The 25430-nt window shown below is 39.9% G+C and overlaps 2 protein-coding genes across 2 annotated transcripts; one reads left to right on the forward strand and one right to left on the reverse strand.

Annotated features, from left to right (window-relative positions):
• LOC143660942 (gastrokine-3-like) lies at positions 1-6849 on the forward strand. Its single transcript, XM_077134444.1, has 6 exons — positions 1-103; positions 1434-1487; positions 1670-1804; positions 3372-3479; positions 4924-5065; positions 6339-6849. Exons 1-6 carry the CDS (start codon positions 92-94, stop codon positions 6431-6433), a joined length of 546 nt encoding a protein of 181 aa, XP_076990559.1. The 5' UTR covers positions 1-91; the 3' UTR covers positions 6434-6849.
• Positions 6850-13749: 6900 nt separating this feature from the next.
• On the reverse strand, positions 13750-21063 carry GKN2 (gastrokine 2). Its single transcript, XM_077134443.1, has 6 exons — positions 20982-21063; positions 18902-18955; positions 18306-18443; positions 16315-16425; positions 14948-15104; positions 13750-13959 (listed from the first exon to the last, which is right to left on the reverse strand). The coding sequence occupies exons 1-6, from the start codon at positions 20991-20993 to the stop codon at positions 13877-13879; spliced, it is 555 nt and encodes a 184-aa protein (XP_076990558.1). The 5' UTR covers positions 20994-21063; the 3' UTR covers positions 13750-13876.
• Positions 21064-25430: the final 4367 nt, after the last annotated feature.

Consider the following 25430-nt stretch of genomic DNA (forward strand, 5'->3'; position numbering starts at 1 on the left):
CCAGGACTATATAAGCCAGACTTAGAAAAGAAATGAGGCATAGAAAATTCTGTTATGCATGCAGTTGCATGGGGTCTGAGAAAAACACAATATGAAATGCCTCGTAAGTATATTTTCTAATATTTTAGAGATAAGTAATTATGTTTTCAGAACCAAAATAGCCAGGGAGCAGTTCAATTTTTTCCCCATGCACTCTTCATATTAAACCCAAATAGAATTTCTAAATACAAATTGGGAATATAATGTGCTAGCCTCTCTATTTAGGAACCTCTGAGTGAGGGATCTTGTCCAAAGAAACTAATAACTATTTTCCAAAAGGGTCAAGAATCCTTTGAGATTAAATATTTTTTATTTGTTTTAGGGTCCTCTCTTCCTAAACTTATCTTATTGACAAATTGCTAGTGAAGGAAAGTTTCAGATTTATTTAATAGAAGGAACCAACTCTCAGGATAGTTTAATAAAATATTGTTGCTATCTATATCTCATGTATCACCTTAATTAAACTTACTGTACTATAATCATTGGTCATAGAGTACTGATTCGTTTTCCTTTGCAGATGTAGTTTGCCTTTCTTTGTTCTTAGTGCATGTAGAATATTGCCTGGGATCTTGTGGGGATGGGGTGGAAGGGGGGCTGTCAATCCCAGCTTATGTTGTGAGCACACTTGAGCTGGGTCAGCCTTAAGTAGACCAGATAATGAACTGTGGAGCAAGGGGAAACGGTCACTGTCATACTTTCTTACCCTACCCTGTTCCTACCCTCACCAATTCTCTTTCCCTTACTCTCTGGTGCCTGAAATTTCCTCAACAGGCAAGGCAGGCCACACCAATAGGAAATGACTAACTACAAATGTCTCAAGAGCTAAAAACATTTGAGTATAGTCTATTTCAAAGTAAGGTATAAGTGGTACCAGGTCTTATAAAAGACCTCTCTATGTGGCCTGCCTCAGGCAAAGTGGAAAAATCCAGAGAAATGCAATTAGGAGACTAGGTTCTACAGGGGGGAAGAGAGGGAGTTCCCAGTGGTTGGGAGCAGCAAGGAAGGTCAAGAATGTAGGAAGACTGAGAACCTGAATTATTATTTGGCCTAGGAATGATCTGGCTCTATGTGCATATCAAGTGGCTAGTCAAGTTGTCTAATAATTAGCCCAGTGATTGATTATAGCTGTAGAGCAAACCATTACATTGGCAGGAAATAAGAGATGGCCTTGAAAGAACAATAGTGTTTTGCTTCCTGAGTAGCCAGCACACCCCATATACCAACCACACTGAATGCCGATCTTACTGATACACATTGGGGTTCCAGGGCTCAACTTACTGTGAAAGTTGCAGATCATTTTAAAACAGCTCCAGGCCCCTCTGGAGCTATGGGCTTTGGACCCTCGCCTGATCTGAGGCTTAGGGGCTGTGCATTGATATTTGTTTCCATTTCAGGTTGTGTCTTCTTCCCTTGTGGTCTTCTTCCTAGCTCCATCTGCAGTCCTGATGGTGAGTGAGGGTGGAGAGGGTTCCACCTGGTCTAGCTCTCCTTTAGCAGAAGTTTTGCAAAGGTAATAATCAAGGGTGACCTCCCACAAATTTCTTGTAAGAACCCCTTAAGCCTGCAGAGTATGGGCCAAGTAGGAACCCCAGACTTTCAGCTTTTCTCACTGTGGCTCGCTTTTTTCCAGAACATCAGTGACAGCCATCTTCTGAATGGCTTTATCGGGACCCAAATCGTCCATGTCAATGCCCTCCGAGGTATGGTCAGCATCCGAGACAACAATGTTTTGAGTGAATGGGATGGAATCTTGGACTACAAGAATGTAAGATGTGAAACACCTTGACAATGCCAAAGCAAACCTTGTTGGGTCTAAAATTTAACCTCGGGTTTTTGCAGAGTAAAGAGGACACTCTACATTGGCCTCCTCTAGGTTTAGGCCCCGATGGGAGTACATGTCTTTAAGGAAGGAGCCAACCTTCCTGCAGCTTGGTGGCTTCTTTTCAGAGGCTGTAAGAGGCACATCTCTGGTCTCTAAGGATCCCATATCCCCTCACATTCCTGAGGGTGTTGGCTTCACAAGGCTACCAGTGCCCCCATTGTCTGTACCTGGTATATGTCATAGAAGTAATTTTGTCATGACCCCAGATTTTAGTCAATCTATTTCCAAAGAAGAAGATTGATTTATTTTCATTTTCAGGAATCTTCCTTCAACTTGCCCATCATCTTAGGTAGTAAGCCCTAGCAGAAAGATGTAGAATCAGGAAGTAAAAGCCTATGTGGTTGGCCTGGCTGTCCCAGAGAAAAGCTCTAGAATCAAAATTTAACCATTACTCAGGCTTTGTGTGCCTCAATCTCTTTATCTGAAAAATAGCATTGATGGCTGCCTTTTCCATCTCACAGGATACTGAGGATTAATGAAGTAAAAGCCAAACTTCTTGTAGTGGCCTAAAAAGCATTCTGGGAACTAGCCCTTGCTGGCTGGAAGGGGCTCCCCACACCTCCATCTGCCATCACAATGGACAGCTCAGGATGGAAAACACACAGAGCTTTCTCTCCACTCCAACCTGTGCCCACCATGTTCTCCTGCTTGAGCACCACCTCCTCACTCTTCACCTAACCCACTCCTCGTTTCCTCAAGTAGCTATTCCTTGAGTCCTCTTAGAGGGAGTGCAGTCTGTTGATCTCCAGCTTTGTTCTAAGCCATGGAAATCTTTCTTCAAAGAAAATATTCCACCAGAACTACTCTGGGCTGTGGGAGAAAGATGCTTGTAATGTGTCACTGGGCTCAGGCAGACACAGCTAGATAAACCACTGCTTAAATTCAAAGCTAACGGAGACCCACCAACAGGCCCACGGTCGTGTAGAGGGGCAGTCAGTTGCAGGCGCAGGGCTAGAATCTATAGGTCCTGACTGGGCTCCCTACATGTGGGGAGGGCTTCATAACTTGCAGGATGATTCCACAAGCAGCAATGTCTCATATGTCTCATAGTATCCTCTCAACTTCATGACAACCCCGTAGGAGAGGGGCTATCATTCCTGCATTACAGATAAGGAAACTGAGGGCCATGGAGGACACCGGGGGTCATGATGGCTGCTAAATGACAGGACAGGACCTTAAAATCGGCTTGATTACCAGAGCTGACTCCCTCCCCTTCCGGCCCACCAGCCACTTAAGCTGCACACTGTAGCCTGGGAATTCCTTCCCATATCTGCAGAGGTGGAGAGTGCCCAGGACCCTCACCAGTCCTGACCCTGGTTCTTTGCTCTGGGCAGTGCTCTGGTAGGGTGCTCTACCTTGCTATTGGAAGAATAGCTATGTGCCTGATGGAGAATGGGAGTCCATTCATATTTCATGAGTGAATGAAATGCTTCTGCTGTGTTGCTTTAAGGATCTCTTGGCAGCTAAGCTGTATAGTAAGATGGTCTGTGTCCTGGCCGAGTTGGACCAAGCTGTCTTTCCAACTTTGAATGAAATCAGCAAGACCCTGGACCAGCAGGTGAGTGAGACCAACTCACAGTAGTCCCCCATTTTTTTTGGTGTTTTCTAACTCTGTATCCCAACCTCCCAGGACAATGCTTTTCACCCAAAATACTTAATTGGTACTTGTCCTTAATGTCCCTGAAAGACCACGAGCAAATCCATGAACTACTTTAAGACAGCATAACAGAAATTATACAAAAGGAAGGACAGAGAGAAAAATGATTGCAGGGGATTCCAAGGCCAGTCAATAGCCCATCTAAGTCAAGCTCTATTTTCAATGAAAATTTCATAGGCATAATTTGGATGTGTTCTAAAAGGGTTTGAGATATATGTGTTTTTTTGTTTTTTTTCTGAAAATACTTTTTTATTCACTGTTCAAATCACTCTGGGATTTATCAGGGCATCACTCTGGACAAACCAACAAAATCTCATGCCCTACTCAAGGTTCCATGTACTTATGGTATTCAATTAAGCTGTCTACCTAAGCTACATTAGGAAATGCACTAGTCAAAATATAAATTTTCTACCAAATAAACATTTTTTGCTTGAGTCTCAGACATAAGTTAAAATTTTAATTACCATCTATTTTCAACACCCTGCAGTAATGACATTCCTTTGTTCTTCCTCATGCAAAAACTTTTTTTAATTTGTACATTTAGTCACTATCATTATATTTCAGCTATATGTTAATGAATAAGATTGTTGAACGTAAATATTAGGATGAATTAATAGGGCATTCGTTCCCCGTGCCTTCTCTCCTCCCTTGCACATGCCTCTCCTCCCCTTTTTCTGCCCCCATCCTCACCCCCACATTTTATCTTTAAGCTAAAATAGGCCCAGGATGGCTGAAGCTGTCAGCCTCTCAAATGACAGTGATAGTCAAAGAAGTTAAAAACCAGCAGGAAGTCCTTGGCAAGTCATTGAAATTTGCCCATTTGCTTATGGAAGCTTCATAACACATTTGGGCGACACTGTTGTTCATGGCCGGGGAAAAAAGCACTTTAGGTCACCTAAGAATAAATTAGTAACTTACCAATTTTTGTTTTTAAAAAGGGAAATAGAAAGCATTCTACACACCTGACTTAACAGGTAAAAGCAGACAGAATACATACAAATGATTTAAAAACTATTCTTTATTATCATTAAATATGGGCAAAGCTTTAGAAGCTGGAGGAGTTGAGAAGTCATGAAAGGTGAAAGGAATAAAGACAGAAAAAGTCACAGGGTCACAACACACACAAATTTTTCCAGAATAATGTCGTCATCTTGTGGCCAGATAGGATATTGCTGTTAGAGACCAAACTGAAATACAAGTTTGAGTTCACAACTCATTTTATAAATTGAATTGCCCATGTGCCCTGCCGCAGTTTGATTGTAGGCCAGGTCCCTGGAATATGTTTCTTCCACCTTGCACCGCATCCATATACTATCTCAGTATATTGATATGCCATCTTTTCTAGGAGTTAAAGCATTACCCATCCACCCATGGCCTGACCTACACTGTTCTACCCACCCGGGTCAAGAATTTGGCCCCGTATGGAATGTCCATCAAGGACATGTGCAGAGAGGTCCCCACCTACTTTGCCCGGCAACACAGAGAAGGTTTGTTAACAAATTATCTAGAAACCCAAGACGGTGTGTGGGTCAGAAAGTGCAGTATGATTTTTTGATGTCAAGTCTAATGACAGGTTTCAAGTCTGTTCAATTTCTTTATCATTAGCTATAGATATAATGTGGCCTAAGATGTATGTCCCCCTGGGACACACATGATTTCCTGACAAAAGATTCGACCACTAGATGCATGAGCTTTATTCAGGTGGTCCTTGGATGGGTTCCCGGGAGGGGCAGAACCTCTTAGCAGGAAACCTTTCATAGGTGGCATGAGAAGGGGCTTATGTGAATGGTGGGGAGTCTGTGTCAGAGAGCATTTAGGGGGTTGAGATCTTATATGACCCCAGGGTATTTATTTAAGACTAGCAAATGTTGGGTGCAGTTTCATGGGGCATGCAAAGCAGGTCAGTTCTAAAGAGCTAAATATTGCTCTTTGGGCTATTGGGATGTAAGAATTTGAGTTTGGCACCAATAGATTTTGAGCCAATGACTTCTAGCCTACTGGAATGATGTGCAAGGGCTGTCTTTGGCTCTTATAGATACCAGGGAATAACTAAGAGGAGGGAGCACAGTTAGCTTTACCAGAAGGTTTAGCAGACAGTAAGCTTGTCTGTGGGATTTGACACTTGGAAAATGCCCTACTTGACCTGGAGCATCATCAACCCCTGTCTAAGCAGCATAATGCCTGGCATTCCACCATCAGAGATCCATTCCTTTTGGGTCCTCAAACTTCCTCTTTCCCAAGCTGCCCAGAGGGTGGAAGAGAAGACCTTAATTGTTACAGACTAAAAGGGAAAGGAGAATCTCAGGGATTTGCATCCTTTCTGGGGATGTGAGGGGGGGATCAGTGGCAATCATTGGAAAGCCTCCAGATGAAGACTTCAGGATCTGCCCACTGTTCCAGATAGAGTCAGTAACCTTTTCCTATTAGGCTGTTGCCAGTCATTTACACTTTAGTATAAATTAACCCAACAAGCAAGGCTTCTTCATAATAGGAGAATCCAGCAGGAAAGCAGGGAGTACAAGAGGGACTTGGGGATTTAAGCAGGATGATTAAGGTCAGTAAAAGAAATAGAAAGAGATATGGAGTCATTATGGCAGGGCATAATAGGATCTTCAAATTTAGTCCCACAGTCCTTTTGGCTGGTAGAGCTGTTATTCTGAGCACCTCATCTGATCTAAGTGCAAATTATATCATTCTACTCTGGAGTCTTAAGGCCATGAAGTGATCTCTTTTGTAAAATGGTTCTCTCTCTTCTTAAAGGCACGGCATTGTCAACTGACCCCAATTCCTGTTTCAAAGTCCAACTTCTGTCCTTTATGGGACTCTCCATCTGTGGTCAGATCCCTGGGTTCTGAGCCCACAGATCGGTCATGAGGACAGAAGATCCACATGGACGGAGCTGCCAGCCTGGATCTAGGTCCTCCCTATGCCTACAGAACACTGCTCATGTCTGTTCTTCAACGTCCTGCTTTTCGGCACAACACCTAGTTGAGTAATCAGGAAACTAGGTACATTTCTCCTGAAGTTAGAACAATGAACTTTCTTCTTGCCTCACTGTACTAGCAGATGTTTAGTGGGCCTGGGTGGCCCTGCTTTCACTGTCCTCTCTCAAGTTCTCAGCAAGCTTACAACATCTCACACCAGTGTGGTAGGAAGGAGAAGTGTCTCACCTGGAATATCTCATTTCTCTCTTTGGGGTATCCCTTGGGAATTTTGGTCAAAAGAATTTTAAAAATGAAAATTACAATAAACACACTGGACATGGCACAGATTTAAGCTGTCGGTACTGAGTCTGCATTTCTGTCTCCTGCAAATTGGTGGTGGGATTCTAAGGAAACCCATTCCCTACGAGTGGCCCAGCCTCTACCATGGAAAATCCCCAAGAGAGATCCAAGTGAAATCAGGCCTCTCAAGTCTACCTTTTGAACTGAACTGAACCCCTTAGTCAAAAATAATCCCCAGGAAAATTCAACTTCCCCATGTGGAGAATTCCTGTTATTCTCACAAAAGGTGAAGACAACCAAAGCAATAGGCTGAGGCCTCAATCTTGAGGTTTGTTCATATGAAACTTATCCCCGCAAAGGATAGGCTAAGCCTACTTAAAATTAGGGCCAAGAGTCACCCCCAGAGAACCTCTTTTGTTGCTCAAATGTGGCCTCTCTCATGTCAGCCAACATGACAATCAGACTCACTGCCGTCCCCGTCTCTATGTGGGACATGACTCCCAGGGATATAAACCTTCCTGGCAACATGGGACAGAAATCCTAGGGTGAGCTGGAACTCAGCATCAAGGGATTGAGAAAACCCTCTCAGCCGAAAGGGGGTGCAGTGAAATGAGACAATATAAAGTGTCAATGGCTGGGAGATTTCAAACAGAGTTGAGAGGTTATCCTGGAGGTTATTCTTACACATTATATAGATATCACCTTTTTAATTAAGTTATATTGGAGAGGCTGGAGGGAAGTGCCTGGAAATGTAGAGCTGTGTTCCAGCACCCAGGTTTCTTGAAGATGATTGTATGATGATGTGGCCTTTGTAATGTGACTGTGTGATTGTGAAAATCTTATGTATGATGCTCCTTTTATCTATGGTATGGACAGATGAGTAAAACATATGGATTAAAAATAAATAAATAATGGGGGGAAGAACAACAATAAAAGTAATCCCCAGGCCTTTCTCTCCATTGCAAATTAAAGGGACCTGGACTCAGGATTGGTTCTCTAATTGCTCGTTCCTATGACTGGGAGGGGCAGAACCAGCCCCACCCAAACCACCCAGAACATCCCTGCCACCTCTATCCTAGAAACAAGAACAAATGAGAAAGGAGTATTGGAGACACACACACAGACACGAATGTCCACGTAAGTTTATGTTGGAGTTTGAAGCAATTTGAAATAGGGCAGGACCGAGCAGGGTGCTGCATATTGTGTGCATGAGATGAGAAAGCTCTGGGTGACTGAGGAGCCTGCTGAGGGCCAGGTGGACTGAGGGGAGCTCTTCCAGGTGGTTACCAACAGCCATGAGTGAAAGTGTGACTGCCTAGGAAAGGACTGAGATAAATCCCTGACTGGGCTTCAACAAGATATGGTTGGGCAGGCTAGTTGTGACCAATGGATTTGAGGTCACGGGGCTTGTTGAGGATATGGCAAATGTACAGAACCAGATTTTGGGTGGAATCAGCAGGTGTGATGGGTAAAGGCTTACTCAACTATAGTCCCTAAGAGAACCAAAAGGCAGAAGCTGGTGTCTGGGCCAGACAACCCCATGGTCTGGCCCAGTGAATCCCAAGAATCCAGTCACTGTGGAATCAGTCCATCCCACCTTGTGTCTGCCTTCTCCCTGACACCCACCATGCACCATGCCTCAGCAGACTCCCCTCTCTGCCACTGCTCCTGGGAACCTCAAGGACCCAAGGGTTGGCCCTCCACATATGACGGGAAATAGGGAGCCACTCTTGGTGTCTCAGTTATTCTTGTTGCTGCAATGCATATTGCTTGTGCCTTGGTTTCTTAGAGAAATTTCAGTGAAAACAATTTTCAGTTGCTTCTGCTGGGTTTTTACTCACAGTACCCTTACCAACCTTGAGCAGGCATCCATTGGGGATGAGAGTGGTGACAAATCTGAGCAGCAGGCATCGCACTGTGCATAGACTCACACCAGGGTTTGTTACTGGAGTAAGACTGCATCCAGTTGTGGCAGCTCTGTTTCACGTCACTTGGCCAGAAGTACCCACAGATACTCTGCTAAGTTGGCTGGGCTGCAATCCTCAAGTGGGTCTTGCTTTTTAATATTAGGAGATATAAGTAAGTAGACTGCTGAAAGGAATTCAGTAAATTGTAGTGGGCTGTTAAGATGTGGCCACTTTAAAGGCATAATCAGAAAACTGGAAATGCAGCCATTGATACCAGACCTTACAACAACCTTTTGCCATTGGAGAACTGAGGAAGGAGTGGACCGGGCTTTTTTTCACCCTCCAATTGATAATGATGTGTAAGTAAACCAGCAGTGCTTTAAGGATAGTCAGAGCTGAGCTTATCCTTCCCCTCAACTTGGTACCCACAGTGAACTGGAAGAACTAAAAATGAGTAAGACCCAGTGATTAGGGACCCAATGGAGCTCCCTCCTCCAATTGGCTGGGGATAGGAGGCTTCAATGTATCAGGGACCTCTCTCTTACTGTCTTAAATCCAGAGTTGTTTGTCACTTCCACCCACCTTCTACCCAAAATGGAAACAACTCAATTGCCCATTAAAAGGGAATTGAGTAAATTGTGTTAAGTCTGTCTGGTGGGACACAAGACAGCCACTAAAGAAATCCCTCCTATAGTACTATATCTAATGACATAGAATAATGTCACAATACATCAAGTAAAAAAAAAATCCAATCCCAAATTTTCTGTGGAATATAAAAATCAGGTATTTAAACATTTATTTTAATGGTACAAAGTTAGAAATTATTTCAAAATTATATTTGGAAGCTTTTTAGTTTTAGCTTTTATATTTAGTTTTGTGATCTGTTGTGAATTAAGTCTTGTGTATGATCTGAAGTAGGCATCAAAGTTCATTTTCTTCCATTCAGTTGGCCAGTTGTTCCAACACCATTTACTTGAAAGACTTTTCTTTTCCCCACTGAATTACCTTAGTGCCTTTTAAAAAAATAATTGGCTATATATGTGTGTGTTTATTTCTGAACTCTAGTCTGCTCCATTGATTTATTTTATCCTTGTGCCAATACCACAATTCATTAATTACTGTAGTTTTATGTAAGTATTAAAATCAGATGAGGTATGTTTTCCAACTTTTTCTTATTTTTCAAGATTTTTTTCTCTATCCTTTGCATTTTCTAAATTTTAGAATTAGCTTTACAATATTCTTTATAATTGGAATATTTTGACTATTTACATTAATGTAATTATTGATACAGTCCAGCGTAGGTTTATTATTTTGTTATTTGTCCCATCTGTTCCTTTTTCCTCCTTCACTGCCTGTCTTTGTAATAATGATAAATTTTTAGTGTTTTTGTCCCTCAATAGACATTTATGTATATCTCTATGTATTTTTTGGTAATTGATCTAGGGTTTGAAATGCATATCTTTAACTTATGGTGTACACAGAATTAATATCCTACCACTTCATGCGTAATCTAAGAATCTTAGAACAGTATAATTCTACCATTCCACTTATTCTGATTTTTGTTATGATTTTTATATATTTTACTTGTATGTATATTATAAATCTTATAATACTGTTGTTATTTTTGCACCGAGCAGTCATATTTTAAATGAATTAAGGAAAAAAGGAAAAATTGTCTTATTTATCCATTTACCATTCCTGGTGCTCCTTATTCCTTCCTGCAGATCCTAGTTTCATTCTGATATTGACTCCCATAAGCCTGAAGAACTTCCTTTACCCTTTCCTGTAGGGCATATCTAATGGAGATGAATTCCCTGAACCTTTGTTTATTTCAAAATGCCTTTTGCCTTCATTTATAAATCATATCTAATCAAATAGAATTTTAGCTTGGTGATTTTTTGTTTTCAGAGCCTTAGTTCCTTTGTCTTACCCCTTCTGATGTTTCTAAGATCTGAAATGTAATTCTTATCATTGTACCTCCCTATACTATGTGTCTTGTTCTCTCTGGCTGATTTTTAAGATTTTTCTTTACTTTGGCTTTTAGCAGTTTTATTTTTGCTATGGCCTGGTTGCTTTTCTTTGTTTATTGTGCTCAAGGTTTTCTGAGCTTCTTAAATCAGTAGGTTGGTGTTTTAAATCAAATTTGAAGTGTTTTTGCCCAATATTTTTCAAATATTTTAAAGCTTTATTCTCTCCTTGTTCACACTTTTGGACTCCAATTACACATATGTTAGATTACTTGATCCTATCCCTTATGTCTCTGAAATTCTGTTTGCAAAAATTTTTCCTGGTCCCTCAATTTGGATAATTTCTATTGACCTGTCTTAAAGTTCACTGATTATTTCATCTACAATGTACAATCTGCTATTAATCCTTTCTAATAAATTTTGATTATAGATATTATACTTTTGACCTACAATTTCAATCTTCAAAGTTTCTATATCTCTCCTAAAATTCCTCTTTTCATTCAAAATTTTTATGTACATTTTTAGAAGCATATTTATCATAGTTACTTTAAAGTCCTTATTTGCTAATTCTAACATCTGAATTTTCTATGGATGCATTCTCAATCACTCTTTTCTGTTGTTGACCATAAATCACATTTTCCTGATCTTCCAGATAACTAGTCATTTTTAAATTACATGTGGGACATTGTGGATGTTGCATAGTAGAGATTTTGGATAATGCTGCCTTTCTTTCCTTTCAAGAGTGTTGTTTGGTTGTTGTTGCTCTAGTAGGCAGTTAAGTTACCGTTGGGTAAACTTGAAGCTTGCTTTTAGGTCCCTTAAAAGTAGATCTATTTCAGTTTTGTCTTTAGCCAACGGGTGTAGCCCTTCAGTGTCAGAGTGTAATCTTTACTCCAGAGATATGTCTAATACTTCTAATACATGACCTTCCTAGAATTTCTGTGGAAAATCCAAGTCTCTGCTAGAAACTTTCAACCTTCCAACTGTTGATATCCACTGGGCACTTTAGTGTCTCACTCTATGCATGTGTAATTCACATGTCCACTAAGACTTTGAGGAGGGTTTATATGCAGATTCAGGGCTCCCCTGCTGTTGTCTTCTTTTCCAGGAAATCCCCTCCACTTTCCAGAGAGTCTGGCAACTCTGACCTCTGACTTCTCAGCCTGGCAAGACTGCCACTTTCAGCTTGAGCTTCATTCTTCGTTTGCTGGATACACTGGGTCATGCCTAAAGGGTAAAAACCAGAAACATCACCTAGTTGGTTTCCTTCCTTTCATCTCCTCTTTAGTTTCTGCCTGCTTTCAGTTACTTTCCAGTGCCTTCAAATGACTATTTTAAAATATTTTTCCCAAGTTTTAAATTATTGTCACAAGAGGACTATCAGAAGCTAAACATCCCAATATTTCACTAGTTCACCAATTTATATTCATCGCGTTTTTGGTTAACTAATGTTTGAATCCATTCATCAAACAAATAACTTTCAGAATAAAGTGTTTGGGTTCACATATTCTAATCCTAGGAGTTCTGAATGAAATGTTGTATTTAGTTCTAGCTCAAATGAGTAAACGAGTCAAGTAATATATTATTTACGGCTATACTTACTAAAAGGAGTAAAATTTCCTAGGAAAAAAGAAGTCTCACCAAAATTTCTGCAAAATCTCCTTTGGCACAGTCGTACCTTGAATCATGGCTGCTCTCTTGGTCCAGGTTTTGTAGCCTGACCAGCTCTTCCAGCATCCTTGATGCTTTGTTGTGTTCGGCCCAAGTTCACGCCTTATCTCTCATGGCCCAGCAAGTTTCTATGACTTGTACATCCAGTGAGTTAGCAGAGTTAATAACTACTGTCCTCTGCCCTTACAAAGGAGATCCTTCTGGGGCCCAATTTCCTCGTAGCTTCCACTGAGGCATATTTCTTGTAGGCATGTATATGGTCCAATCCACCTGCTACGCCTGACAGGTATTTAGTGGAATACCAGCACTGACCAAAGTAAGGTTAGCTGACTCAGAGAAAGCAGAGTTAGGAAAATTAGAACTCAAATTTCTGCTTTAAAAATGAGAATAATGTGGTAAAAAGTTATGGGAACAAAACATCTCTAAACAGTAGATTCTAATGGAGGTCTTCAGAACTAAAGAATAGTCCTTTCCTTTCTGGTAATGAAGCTGGGAAGATGGGAACCACAGAACTGACAGGGGTGTTGGTTCTATCCTCATGGAGAAAGTCAATGTAAGATACTGAGCTGACATGTAGAGAGAGGGAGCTTTGAATCATGGACATTGAGAGTTGAGAGCCTAGCCACTCTGAGACCAAAATATTCCTGTCATTCCATGGTGAATTATATGAGACAATAAACATCCCCTGCCCCTTGCCTCCGTTAATTTGATTTGGAGTCTATCACTTGAGGCCCTAGATAATAGATTACCTTTCCTTTGGTCCTTTCTTATGTGCTCATTAGCGAATGTTTTTCATGTAAATGTCTTGTTTCGCCAATAAAAAAATTAATTTCCTTGACTATGGTAGGTTTGTCTTGGATATCTTACTCCATCATACTTACCCACTGCCAGGCACATGGTAAGTGCTTAAAATAAATTCCTTTATGGTTGTTGAGAAACAGGGCACAGTGTTAGGAAAAGAAGGTATCTATGGCAGGAGCAATTCTTGTTAAAGCAGTTCTTCTTTGTCCTGAATTTACCCAGCTGGCCAGTCTGCCTATTACCCAGCTACATTAGGTAGAAATTTTCCCACATTAGGCTCTCGGTTTGGCAGTTGTTTTCCTTCTCTGTATCGACTAGGCATTCTGGGTCAGGTTCTACTCCTGTTAAGATACTTCAGTAAGTAAGATGTTAAGCCTCTATCCCTGTGTGATAGGTGTTCCTTCCCCTTCCCACTCTACTCCTCAGGACAACACATATCATGCTATTAAGGTTGAGTCTACCACTTCGTCCAGCTAAAACACATGTGAATAGCCCTCACAGCTGGATACTTCGTCCGAGGATGATAAGGAAGTACAAGAAGAACATAAATATTGTTTGGTTCCCCTTTGCTGTTACCAAAAAAAAAGCAAACACCAAAATATCTGTAAATAAAGTATCTATACTTTACTATTTAATCTCAAAATTAGTTGAGGCTTTGGGAAAGAATGGCATCTGAATGGACACCAAATGTATATTTCTTTGAAAAAACTAAACCAAAACCCCGATGCCTAAACGTGAACATCTGCGCAAATGGAAATTCCCAGGATGCCCAGGAGTCCAGCCTTTGCACATCCTCCAACACCGACACCATCTGGATGGGGGAAATTTTAAAAAGAAAGAACATTAAAAAAGATATTATTAGAATGCAGCAAACCAATGCTTTTTATAAATGATTTGACTAGGGGTTGCTCATGTTAACTAATCCCCAAATAAACAGTGACTTCATGACCGGAGATTTTAGCTATACTTGTATTGCAAAGGACAATAACATATTAGCATACAGAAGACTGACAATCCCTGGGGCCCAGCTTCAGGGCTGGCAGGCTAAATCTGGGTTGGCACTCTGACATTTTCTGTGCTGATGACACCTGCATGTGTCTTTACTTATAAGCACTAATGACCTTAGTTTAAAATAATATTTTATTTAAATTTTTTTTCTGGGCTAGTACTTTTCTTCTTTATCTACTTTCCCCTACTCTGGAGAATTCCTTTTGTTGTGCTCATCATCTGCTGGCCCTCCTCTCTTTCACTCTGGCTACCATAACTAGAAACGTTGTGTAAAAATCCCAGTAACCACTGCAGTGACATATATTACCTGGATGACCCAGGACTTTTATTCCCTGTCAGTGCATTTCATTTGCCTTTTCCTGGGCCAATTCTATTCTAGATTCTGAGAATGTTTCTCAGCAATTTCTTTCCTACCATCTTAATGATATGCGATACTGAGAACCCAGGAGGCCTTTTTCCACTTTAAATTCTTACATGAGAAATCATTGGCTTTTCCCTGGCATCCTGGAAATATTTTTTCCATTCCATCCTTCATGTTTACTTGTCAATTTCTCCACTAGCATATGTGTTCTAAGAAACACATATGCTTCTAAGAAAGCCAGAGGTTTATTCATTTTTGTTTCCTCAACATTCAGCACTTTCTTCACATAGTGGGTATTTAGTTCTCAAATTTAAAAGAATAGAGTCATGTTTTACATTTATTTGCACTTCACACAACACCTAGCATAGTACCTGGCACATAGTGAGCTTTCAGAAAATGTTTGTTGAATGAATGACTAATTGGTACTCACGTTTCTTTTCAACCACTTCCCCCTTATACAAGGGGATATGTTTGCAGAGTTGCTCGATGGGTGACCCAAACAGGAACCATTTCACGTCCGTGATCAGAGACTGCAGAGGATTGTACTTGACCCAGGTGTAATCGTGGGAGAATATCTTGTTCAGAGCCTAGATGAGTACGGTAGAGTATGGCAGGGTTAACTCAGTTCACACAACCTGGCGCACCTTATTCTAAATTAGGACTCTATTTTCCTCTTTCAGGTCACTCTGTCTGTTTGCAGTGAAGCCTCATTATCACTAATGTCATTTGTGCCGGTTTGAAAGGATCACGTTATGGGGGAGGCAGCCGTTTTTTTGTTTCTTTTAACCCCTATTCAGTACTGTAGGTTTGAAGCTTGATTAGATTATTTCCACAGGGATGTGATTCACCTAATTGGGGAATTAACCTTTGATTAGAGGAAGATGTGACTCCACCCATTCCAGGTGAGTCTTGATTGGTTTACTGGAATCCTTTAAAAGAAGAAGCATTTTTGGAAAAAGTTGGAGAGCGACAAGAACCAAGAGTGCACTCAGCCAGAGACCTTTGGAAATGAAGAAGGAAAACACCCCTGGGGGAGTTTCATGAAATAAGAAGACTTAAGAGAAAGCTAGCAGATGTCTCCATGTTCACCATGTACCTTTCCAGTTGAGAGAGAAACTCTGAACTTCACTGGCCTTTTTGAACCAAGGTATCTTTCCCTGGATGCCTTAGATTGGACATTTCTAAAGCCTTGCTTTAGTTTGGAAATTTTCACAACCTTAGAACAGTAAACTTGCAACTTAATAAATTCCCCTTTTTAAAAGCCGTTCCATTTCTGGCATATTGCATTCTGGAAGCATGCAAACTAGAACACCATTTCACTGCTGACGGCCACAAAACCCAGAGAGGGCAAAGCCCATGCCAAAGGTGGTATGGATGGGAAGTTATGGAGGGAGAATTAAATCCCAGTTCTCTAGACTCAGTGCAGTGTTCGTTTACTCTCACTATACTATATGGTTTCTTTGCATTTCGATGCCTATGAATACTTTAACTTCACAAATTTCTCTGGCAATTACTATTTCTTAAAGCCCTGCTTTGAGAAGGGAGGCTATCAGCCTTTATAATAAAGGCATTAGAATTCATCATAAATTCTTGAATTTAGGGCATTTAGTGGAAAACAAGCACAGAGACGTACTTCTGCTCTCAAGAGCAGTAAAAGTAAAAACACTTCAATGAGTTTTACTGCTTTACACCATGGTAAGGTATACGATTATGATCTTCTCCAGGACCTTCATTTCTCCATAGACACCAGTATTGCCTAGCATGAGTGGAGACTAGCCAAATGTGCCATGGAATTACCTGCCTCTCGTAGATGTACCGCTTGAGTTGGTCCAGAGCAGGGATGGTCTGATAATCCATCTTCAGGATGAAGCAGGCTCTTCGGGAAAACACCCTGGATGCGATGTAGCCCTGAGATGGCAGGAGCACAGTTATTGCCCTTCCCCAATACCCTGAGCTCCTGAAGGCAATGTCTTGGAGAAAAGAATTGACCATACACAGAGAGCGCATATGATTGGTTTGCAATCTGCAATCAATTCTATCCATGTGAACTCTTCCAAACATTATTTATTATTATTATTTTTTTACTTGTCATTTCTACTCTCATGAAATTTGTGAATCCATGATGCTTGCCCAGCTTTTCATGTAACAGGAACAGAGCCTGCCGTTTGGGGTATGAAAAGATTGAGAAGGAGCAACTGTCTGTTTCTTTCTATTGATCTTATTCTGCAAAGCCCCCCACCCCCATATTGGTGTATATACAATGTTCTTTAGAACTATGCTGTCCAGTAGTTAAAAGCCACATGTGGCTATTTAAATACAAATTCAAAGAAATCAAATTAAAACTTTAATCCCTCTATAGTACATTTCAAGGACAAAATAGCCACAAGCGGCTCCTGGCTTCCTTGTTGCAAAGGGCAAATATAGAACATTTCATCATTGCAGAAAGTTCTATTGGACAAGGCTGCTTTCAAAGCTACCCTAAACATACCTCCTCCCCTACCCTCACCACTCTTATCACAAATATATTGTTCATCCATTCACCCTTCCTTTATCATCCCCTCTCCCTCTCCAGTTTTCTCTATCCTTTCTCTACTCCAAACCAAGCTGGGTAGGTAAGGATAAGTTGGTGGGAGTTGGGATTGAAAGAGCAATGGAAGGTGAGGTCCATGGTTCCAGAAGGGACCTGAGGCCACCTAATCCTCCTCCAGAGTGGATGGAAACTGTCTGTCAGAATTACAAATAATTATACAACCTACAAATTGTATATAATGGGAACGCTTCCAGTTCCTGTTTTTTAATTCTCACAAGTTTCCAGTTCCTCAAATTCAAAAGTAGACTGAGGGAGTTCCTGGTGATAGTGGAAGAGGCTATAACCAAATGCTTACCACTCTATTTAAAAAAAAAACAAAACACTTTTGGGATTTCCCTTATAACTGCTTAAAACAATTTAAGTACAAACTTCTCTTAAACCGTCTCTTTCAAATACCCCAAATTCTCAAATATGTTCTGGAACTTCCAAAACCAGTGGGCATGTGAGGAGGTTTGATATGAAAAATAAAGAAAAGCATGTTTGAAAGTCCAGTGTGATGGTCATAACCTATTTATATCCACAGAACATAGCTCTATTCCTAGTAAAAAGTAGGTACTCAATTAGTATTGGCAGAATAAATGAAAAAGAAACAAATGAATAAATAGATGAAGACCAGAATACGTTTTCTGAGAAGGTTTCTGATACGTATTGTTAATCCAGCAACTAAAACTTGCAAATAGTAATCTTTTCAGTTAACATGTTTTCCTTAATATGGAAGAAACATAACTTATTACATACCCTGTGCTCATAATTAAATGTATATAATTGCTCTGGATTTCTGCTCTTCTGTGATTGCTATTCTTCACGATTGTCGTTTTTCTGCATAATGTTTTGTACTGGAAGCCCTTACTGATTCATTCATTGATTTAACAAATATTTTTGAGAGATCGTGTGCCAGGCACCGTTATGGGCTTTGGTCTCCCTCTTCTAGGCACTTTCTGAGTACTTGGTGGTCATATAGCATCACTATTCTATTTTCTACCTGAAAACGGCAAGCAAACTTGCACGTTTTCAGTTACATTTTTTCTTAGCAATGGTTTTGTTTGCTTGCTTATTTAAAGGAGAGAAGTGAGGAAATTCTTCAAGAATTGCAAGGATAGATCTTAAACTACAAATATATAATAAAAGGCCATCCTTTTCTTTTGCCCTTTAAAAAAATATGAGTGCTGAAGAATTGGAATATTGCCCTGCTGCTTACGTGTTTATAGTCAAAAATCGTGGTGGAAGAGCAGGATCCCGAGTGGATGTTAACGATGGCAATATTTTTTTCATTGTCAATTGTCACTGTCTCCTGAACATTGCCACCATTGTTGGTTGGGTTGAAGATGTTGTAAACCTAGATTTACAAGAAAGACATAAGAGTTCTTCCATAAGTCATATGCATTTGAAAGGCAACCCTCCCAATTTTCCCAACAAGAAAAAGTCTTCCACATGCTATGATTAAGGGATTGGAGCCTGAAAATTCTCTCCTGGCACCCTAGTCTAAGAGTCCAAGCTAAAATAAGCATATAAATGTTTTCCTCATAGTTCACTATATTTTATATGTGAGAAGCAATGGCATCACAGGAGAAATGAGATTGACCACATTCAAAAATAATGGGTAACATTTTTTAAGATCTTGCAGATGGAGAGAAATAACCAATCTCATTGTTTCCATTGTTAGCTATATTTAGAATTCCATCCAATATAGGACATACGGGCTCTCTACCATCATTCAAATGATCTTGCATTCCCATCTCTTTCTTCCCCCATCATCTCCAAGAGATAAAGACCATAATGAACCAACTTACTTACCTCATGCCCATGAGATTGGGTCCCAAAGATGGCCAGCACCACCAGTAATACCACCTGAAAAACAGATCATTCATATCCATTCTCTAAGGGGTAGTTAGTCATGAAGGGTGGGGACACTGGACAGAAAAAGCACTAATATCTCAGATAATATATACCTAGAGACCCTTATAGGTGTCATGGATGGTCAACAACCCATGTCTGAAGTGGGAAACACACACATTCACTCATTTAATATTCATTGAACTCATGCTTTTTGTCAGACACAAGAACTTTATCTTTGCCAATCAATTCCCAACCCTTTTCAACATTGTAACCTTCTAGATAGGCATGTGTTCTTCTTCCAGAAAAAAACATGGGGCAGCAAACAGTAAAGAAGGATCATTGTAGTATGGGATTACCCTTTGATTTACACTGGCTCTGGATTACAAGGGCACATTGTGTCCTCTGTTCCAAAATTCCTTAACTCTTTGAGACTAAGAAGGTAAAGCAGATTTAAAATGGATTAATGAATTATAGAAACACAGTGTGTTTCTAAGGAAAACTACAAAAGTAGGATACTTGAGTACATTATTAACTTTTGAGGCTGACACCAAGGAAAACCCCCATATTCTCCTACAACCCAGGCCTTGCTGATACCATCAGACAAGCATCAGGCCAGAGAGCCATTGCATTGACATTGGGGCAGTTCTGATATTTTCCTGTAGTGAATCCAACAGGGTGACCTCAGTTTTGTGAGCTTTCTTCTCCTGAATATCATGGTGCATTGCACTATCGTTAAAAACCATTGCTAGAGGAAGTCTGTGGAAAGGGCAAATATTTTTAAAGGCTTTCAGTGGGACTTTTCTACTACCTTTTCCATCCTACCTCTTACGTTTCTCTCCTGGTGAGCAGGGTGGAGAATCTAATAAGACTGGCATACAGATACCCAGCCTGCCTGCTAACATAGAGACACATCTCATCCTAAGCCAACTCTAGTAACCTCTTATGCTCCTATATATTCTATTGAATGGTCTAAGGCAAAGGTTTGAACAGGTGCATGAAGACTGTCTGTGTTTGTGTAATATTAAAGAGAGTTTATGAAGTAACTCCTGCCCCCAAATAACCACCTATCCAACGCTTCATTTAATATATCATGGTTGTAAATTTGTGCTTCAGGGTTAGGTCTCTTCTTGGAAAATGGAGAGACCCCTGGAAGAAGTAATTCTTTAAGCTTTAGCACCTTAGTGGAAGTACTCATGTGGCATTCTCTCTCAGTAGGTGAATGAGAATAAGTCCTTTGGAAGCCAAAGATGGGGGAAAGGATTCCATTCCAGATCAGAACATAGTCACTGTCCATGGGATATTGCAATGGAGAACAATGGGAAGCTGGGATCAGCGTAAGGCAGCTGGAGGAGTTAGATGGGGAGGGCAGAATACTCTCCTTAGGGGAGAATTAAGACACCATGGGTGGCCCCTGAAGGCATCTGGAAATTTAAATGTTGCTATGGTTGGTCCTGTGTGTGGGGCCTAAGGGGTAAATTCCAAGCGTAAATCCCACATTTGCTGCTTTGGGAAAACCATTTTCATCTGTGCCTCAGTTTCCTCATCAGTAAAATGGAGAATAATACTACCCAGACCTTAAGATTGTTGCAGGGAATATAAGACATTATTTGTGTGAAATGCTTTGTACAGGCTTAGTCCATATTTGGGAAATGACAGCTACTATTGCTATCATCATCATCTCTTTTGGATAGTAAATGCAGTTGCTCTCAAATACCTACACTCCCTCTAAAGCTCATAATAAGGAATTAGTATTAAAAATCATTCCAATCAAAATTCCCTAAATATTTCCAATATTTTTATTTGTATTTTTTAGTAAGTGCCTAAAGCAGAAAATGGACAAATAAGTATCCAACAATATTGAGCACCATTCCTGCCAGGGAAATCATTAACTCAACCATAGAGACTTCATTTTAAACCCTACTCTTGGAAGCATGCACAGTGATCATTTAAGACCCCTGAAATTCAAGGTATATTAGATATGAACATCCTCAGCAAGGAGCTACCCCAAGAGTATAGAGAAGTTTAGACAAATACTCACAAGGATTTTCATTTTGCCTGCAGGGAAGAAGAAGGTGCTGGAGCAAATGAAGCTTCCAGGTACAACTTCCAGCCTTTATATTGGGTTTAAGGTGTGGACATTTCTTTTTCAAACTATCACTTTGGAAAAGGCCATGTCAATATCTCTGACACACCCTGCAAACTTCTTTATCAGGATTGAGACCCAACCACATAACTTGATATCAATGAAGTTCATTACTCAATTATAAAAATTCACCACTTGGTCACTCTGTAAATATACCTGCTTATCTATGTTCTATGTTGCACTTGAGATTTCAACTTCCACCCTTTAAAAATGTTTCAAGGTGCTTATTCTACATATTGTAGTTTATGGATGAATAAGCACAGATTCCTAATATCTCTGCCTGATGGTGAAATTCTTCTCTGAGACCTGTTATACCCTCACTCAGAGTCTTTTCACCACTGTCCTGCTTGTTGAATTCTTCCCCCAAGGAATGGCCCTGCAACAACAGGTGAAGGCAGTGAATGGGGAGAAGTCTTATGCTTTTGTTTCTCCTCCCCTTTAAATCTGGTGCCAAGTTCCAGCGATTTCTAAAGAAGTTCAGAGAGCACTCTGCCTAATTACCAGGATTAACCAAATTTTTACAAAAAACCTTGCCTCAAACTCCATGAAAACTGTGAGCCAGATGTCTCCAGCTCGCTTGAGAGGCATTGGGAAATTTTCAGGTTAAGAAAAAAGACAAAGTTTAATACATATAGGACGAGCGATGGTGGCTCAGCAGGCAGAGTTCTCACCTGCCATGCCAGAGACCCGGGTGCAATTCCCGGTGCCTGCCCATACTAAAAAAATAATAAAGTTTAATACATGTAAGCTTTATAATGTCACAGTTAGGAACGGCTAGTGTCAGAATGGGACCATAAACTCAAAAGGTGGGAAAATGTGAAAACAAACATCACCCATAATCTGCATAATCATGGGATTTTGATTGAGAATCACCACAGTAAGCAAAGCGATAACATGGATGATGTCCTGGCTCTACAGCTGCAATGACTTCCTTACTCAAAAAAAAAAAAAAAAAAAGGAGGTTTTAAAAAAGACATGTGGGCAACTGGGGAGTTTCTTAGTTTCCTGGAGTTCCCCTTAGGTGTTCAGCTGACAAGGATGTAAAAATAAAATATATGGTTTTTATAAATCTTTCTGAGGTAAGAGAAGCAAAAGGGATTATAGTTTGCAGTTCATCTGCCCATTGTCTCCCCAAAGATCCAAAGATCCAAAAAGCAAGCCCGTATCCCAGATCTATTAGAGCAGAAAGAGGCATTACACCCCATCCTCTACTTTGTCTTCCTCCTGCTTCCAGGAGCCGTTAGGCCTAATCATGACAATAACCAACACTTATGACACACTTCATATGTTCCAGCACTTTCAAAGCACTTTGCATATATTTACTCATTTGATTCTCATAACCATTCTAGCCTTGTTCCATTTTGCAGTTAGGAAAACTAAGGCACAGGAAAGTTAAGTGACTCCCCAGAGTGACATACCTTCTAAGGGCAGGAGTAGGGATTTGAGCCAGGTCTAACCCAGAGTCCACACTCTCAATTAAAAGCACTAGGCTCCCTCTCAGGTTAGCTGCTAGGTAAGCATAACTGCTTGTCTTGCTGAGATGGGGGTAATGGCAAGGAGACTTCTGGAGCTGAAATGTTCCTTGACCAAAAGACAGACTTGGAAATAGTGAAGCCTACCCACCATTCAAGGGCGAAAACTTTTCAACAGAGGCAGTAAGAAGCTGGGTTTGTAATAGTTGTTATGAATGAAATTCATGTCGAAGCTAAATGACTCCCTTCTAAGGGGACGAAAATTGCAGACAAGGAAGCCTTGTGGTGCTTGTCTGTCTGTACCTGCACTTTAGATATGCTGATGCATTAGGTCTGAGAAGGGCACAGGCATGTGGACCTTTAAAACATCCATGGGTGGTTTGATTGAAAGAGCCTTTCCAAGTCCTGCCCAAACCCTTAGGAGGAAATTCAGACACAATTAAATTAAGGAACTTGCTCAAGGTCACAGGTCTTCTGAATCTGGGTCCAGTGTTCTGTAGTTGGTACTAGGTATGGGGCTTCTTTTGCTGACCAAACAGCACTGCTACAATTGTTTTTATACGTGTTCAAGAATGTTCCCTGGGCTGCCAAGGATGTACAGCTTCAACCATTTTAATAATTCCAAATTGTTTCTCAAAGGTACTGAACCAATTTAGACTTTGCCTGGCAATGTAAAGTGTTCTACTTCTATCACATCTTGTCAACAAATCTGGTGTTGCCAGACTTATATTTTTGTCAATAAGTTGAGCACAAAGTGATACATCAAGGTACTAATTTGTACCTTGATGACCACTGTAATTATCTTCTTACAACTTTGACCATTCAATTTTCCTCTTCTATAATTTTCTAGTTCACATCCCTTGTCTATTTTTCTAACTTATGTGAATAATTTTTATTGCTATATAGGATTTTTTTTTATATCCTGAAGAAAAATTCTCCAATCGCTAATCTTCTCCTACTTCACTGCTCATCATTTACACTTATTTATGGTGTCTTTTACTACATGAAAGTTGGAGATTTTCATGTTGTCAAAATGAGCAATTCTTTCTTCTATAATTTATGCTTTTTAGACCTGCATAAGAAATCTTTCCAAAGTCTTTAATGTATTTTTCTGTTTTCTTAAAGTCTCCCTTTCATTATTTGATATAGTAAACATAATTATACTATATACTTATAAAATATAATTTTACTATAATTTAATTTTGTGTATGGTATTAGGCTGTGATCCAATTTCATTTCCATTTCAATTATCCAACTGCCCAGTGTCTATTATTATTTTAGCTTTCTCCTACTAATTTATAATTTCGCTTAGTTTCCATTTGTATATTAGCTGTTTCTTATCTCCCTATTCTATTGATCTGTTTCTATCCAAATGGCAATATCTCACATTCTCAATTTCATTGTCTTTATAAGTAAATTTTGATAATTGGTGGAACAAATCTTCCCACCTTGTTATTCGTGAAAATTGTGTTGGTTTTTCTTGTAGGTTTTCCTTTTCATTAACTTCTAACATATCATTATTCGTTCCTTCCTTCCACTTTCTCCCGGGTAACTCTGTTGTTATTTTTCTAACAAACTGAATGCTTTTGCTATTAATGTTTGATGCTTTTTTATGTGTGTGTGTTAAAGAAAGCTGTTAATATATATATTTACCTCTAAGTACCATTATATCTGCATCACAAATATTTGGATCAGTTCTAAATATTTCTTAATTTCCACTGTCATTTTTTCTTTAACTCATAAGTTGTTAAAGTGTATATTTTCAATTTTCAAAGTATTGTTTTTTTCTTTCTCTTCCTTCTTTCCTCTCACGCTTTCCTCTCTCTCTTCGTCTTTTACTATCATTTTATTGTTAATTTCTAATTTAGTTGTATAAATATAAAATAGCATAATCCACAAGATAGCAAATCTCTGAAGTTTATTGAGGCCTCCTTTGTAACCTACTACATGGTCAATTTTTGTAAATGTCCTGTTTTAGTTTGCTAAAGCTGCCAGAGTGCAATACACCAAAAATTGATTGGCTTTTATAAATGGGTTTATTTGGATACAGATTTGCAGTTCTTTAGAGAAAAGGCAGCAGTTTTTCATCTGGCATTCTCTGTCACATGTGAAGGCACTCAGCCACCTCTGCTGGTCCTCTCTCCTGGCTTCTGTGTTCTAATGGCTTTCCCTGGAGCGTTTCCCTTATACATCTCCAAATGTCTAGGTCTGTGAGGCTCTGAGCACTGAGCTGAGCAGTGCTGAGCTGCTTCCCTCTCTTCTGACTTCTCCTTTCAAGCCTCCAGTGGATAAAGCATCACTCACTATGGAAGGCACTCTCCTTAGCCAACCACAGATGTAAACAGCCATGGATGAGTTCACATGCTGAGGACTTAAGTCCACAGCTACAGAACAACTGGGCAGCATCACCTGGCCAAGTCGACACCTGAACCTAACTAGTACATGTCCCATATATGTTTGAAATAAATGTACATTCTCTATGTGATGACTGCACATTTTAAATGGATATTTCTAATAGATTAATCACGTTAATTTTGTTTTTCAAATGGACTACATCATTCCTAATTTTTAACCTGTCTGGTTTATGTAATTATTCTAGAATTATGCTAAAAATTTATTATTGTGTTTTTGTCTGTTTCTACTTACAATTTTTGTGAGATGTTGCTCTATATAGTTTACAGTAAATGCAATGTGGAGGCTGCAAATTCATCATCTGAGGATCATCCTACAGAACTGTGTGACGGTAGAGCCAATGAATCCAAGTATTGCTGGTCAGTTGGAATGCTATGGACCCCATGAGGAAGCAAGCATTCTAGCCTCTGAAACCATGAGCCAGTAAATTCCCATTGTTTAAGTCAACCCATTGTATGAT

The sequence above is a fragment of the Tamandua tetradactyla genome, chromosome 17 (assembly GCF_023851605.1).
Source record: "Tamandua tetradactyla isolate mTamTet1 chromosome 17, mTamTet1.pri, whole genome shotgun sequence".
NCBI lineage: Eukaryota > Metazoa > Chordata > Mammalia > Pilosa > Myrmecophagidae > Tamandua > Tamandua tetradactyla.

Coding starts and splice junctions, on each gene's coding strand:
- LOC143660942 (XM_077134444.1), top strand. Junction 1,488..1,669: donor CTCCATCTGCAGTCCTGATG/GTGAGTGAGGGT, acceptor GCTTTTTTCCAG/AACATCAGTGACAGCCATCT. Junction 3,480..4,923: donor GCAAGACCCTGGACCAGCAG/GTGAGTGAGACC, acceptor CATCTTTTCTAG/GAGTTAAAGCATTACCCATC.
- GKN2 (XM_077134443.1), bottom strand. Junction 15,105..16,314: donor GGTACATCTACGAGAGGCAG/GTAATTCCATGG, acceptor GTACTCATCTAG/GCTCTGAACAAGATATTCTC. Junction 13,960..14,947: donor GGAAGTGGTTGAAAAGAAAC/GTGAGTACCAAT, acceptor TCCCCCATCCAG/ATGGTGTCGGTGTTGGAGGA.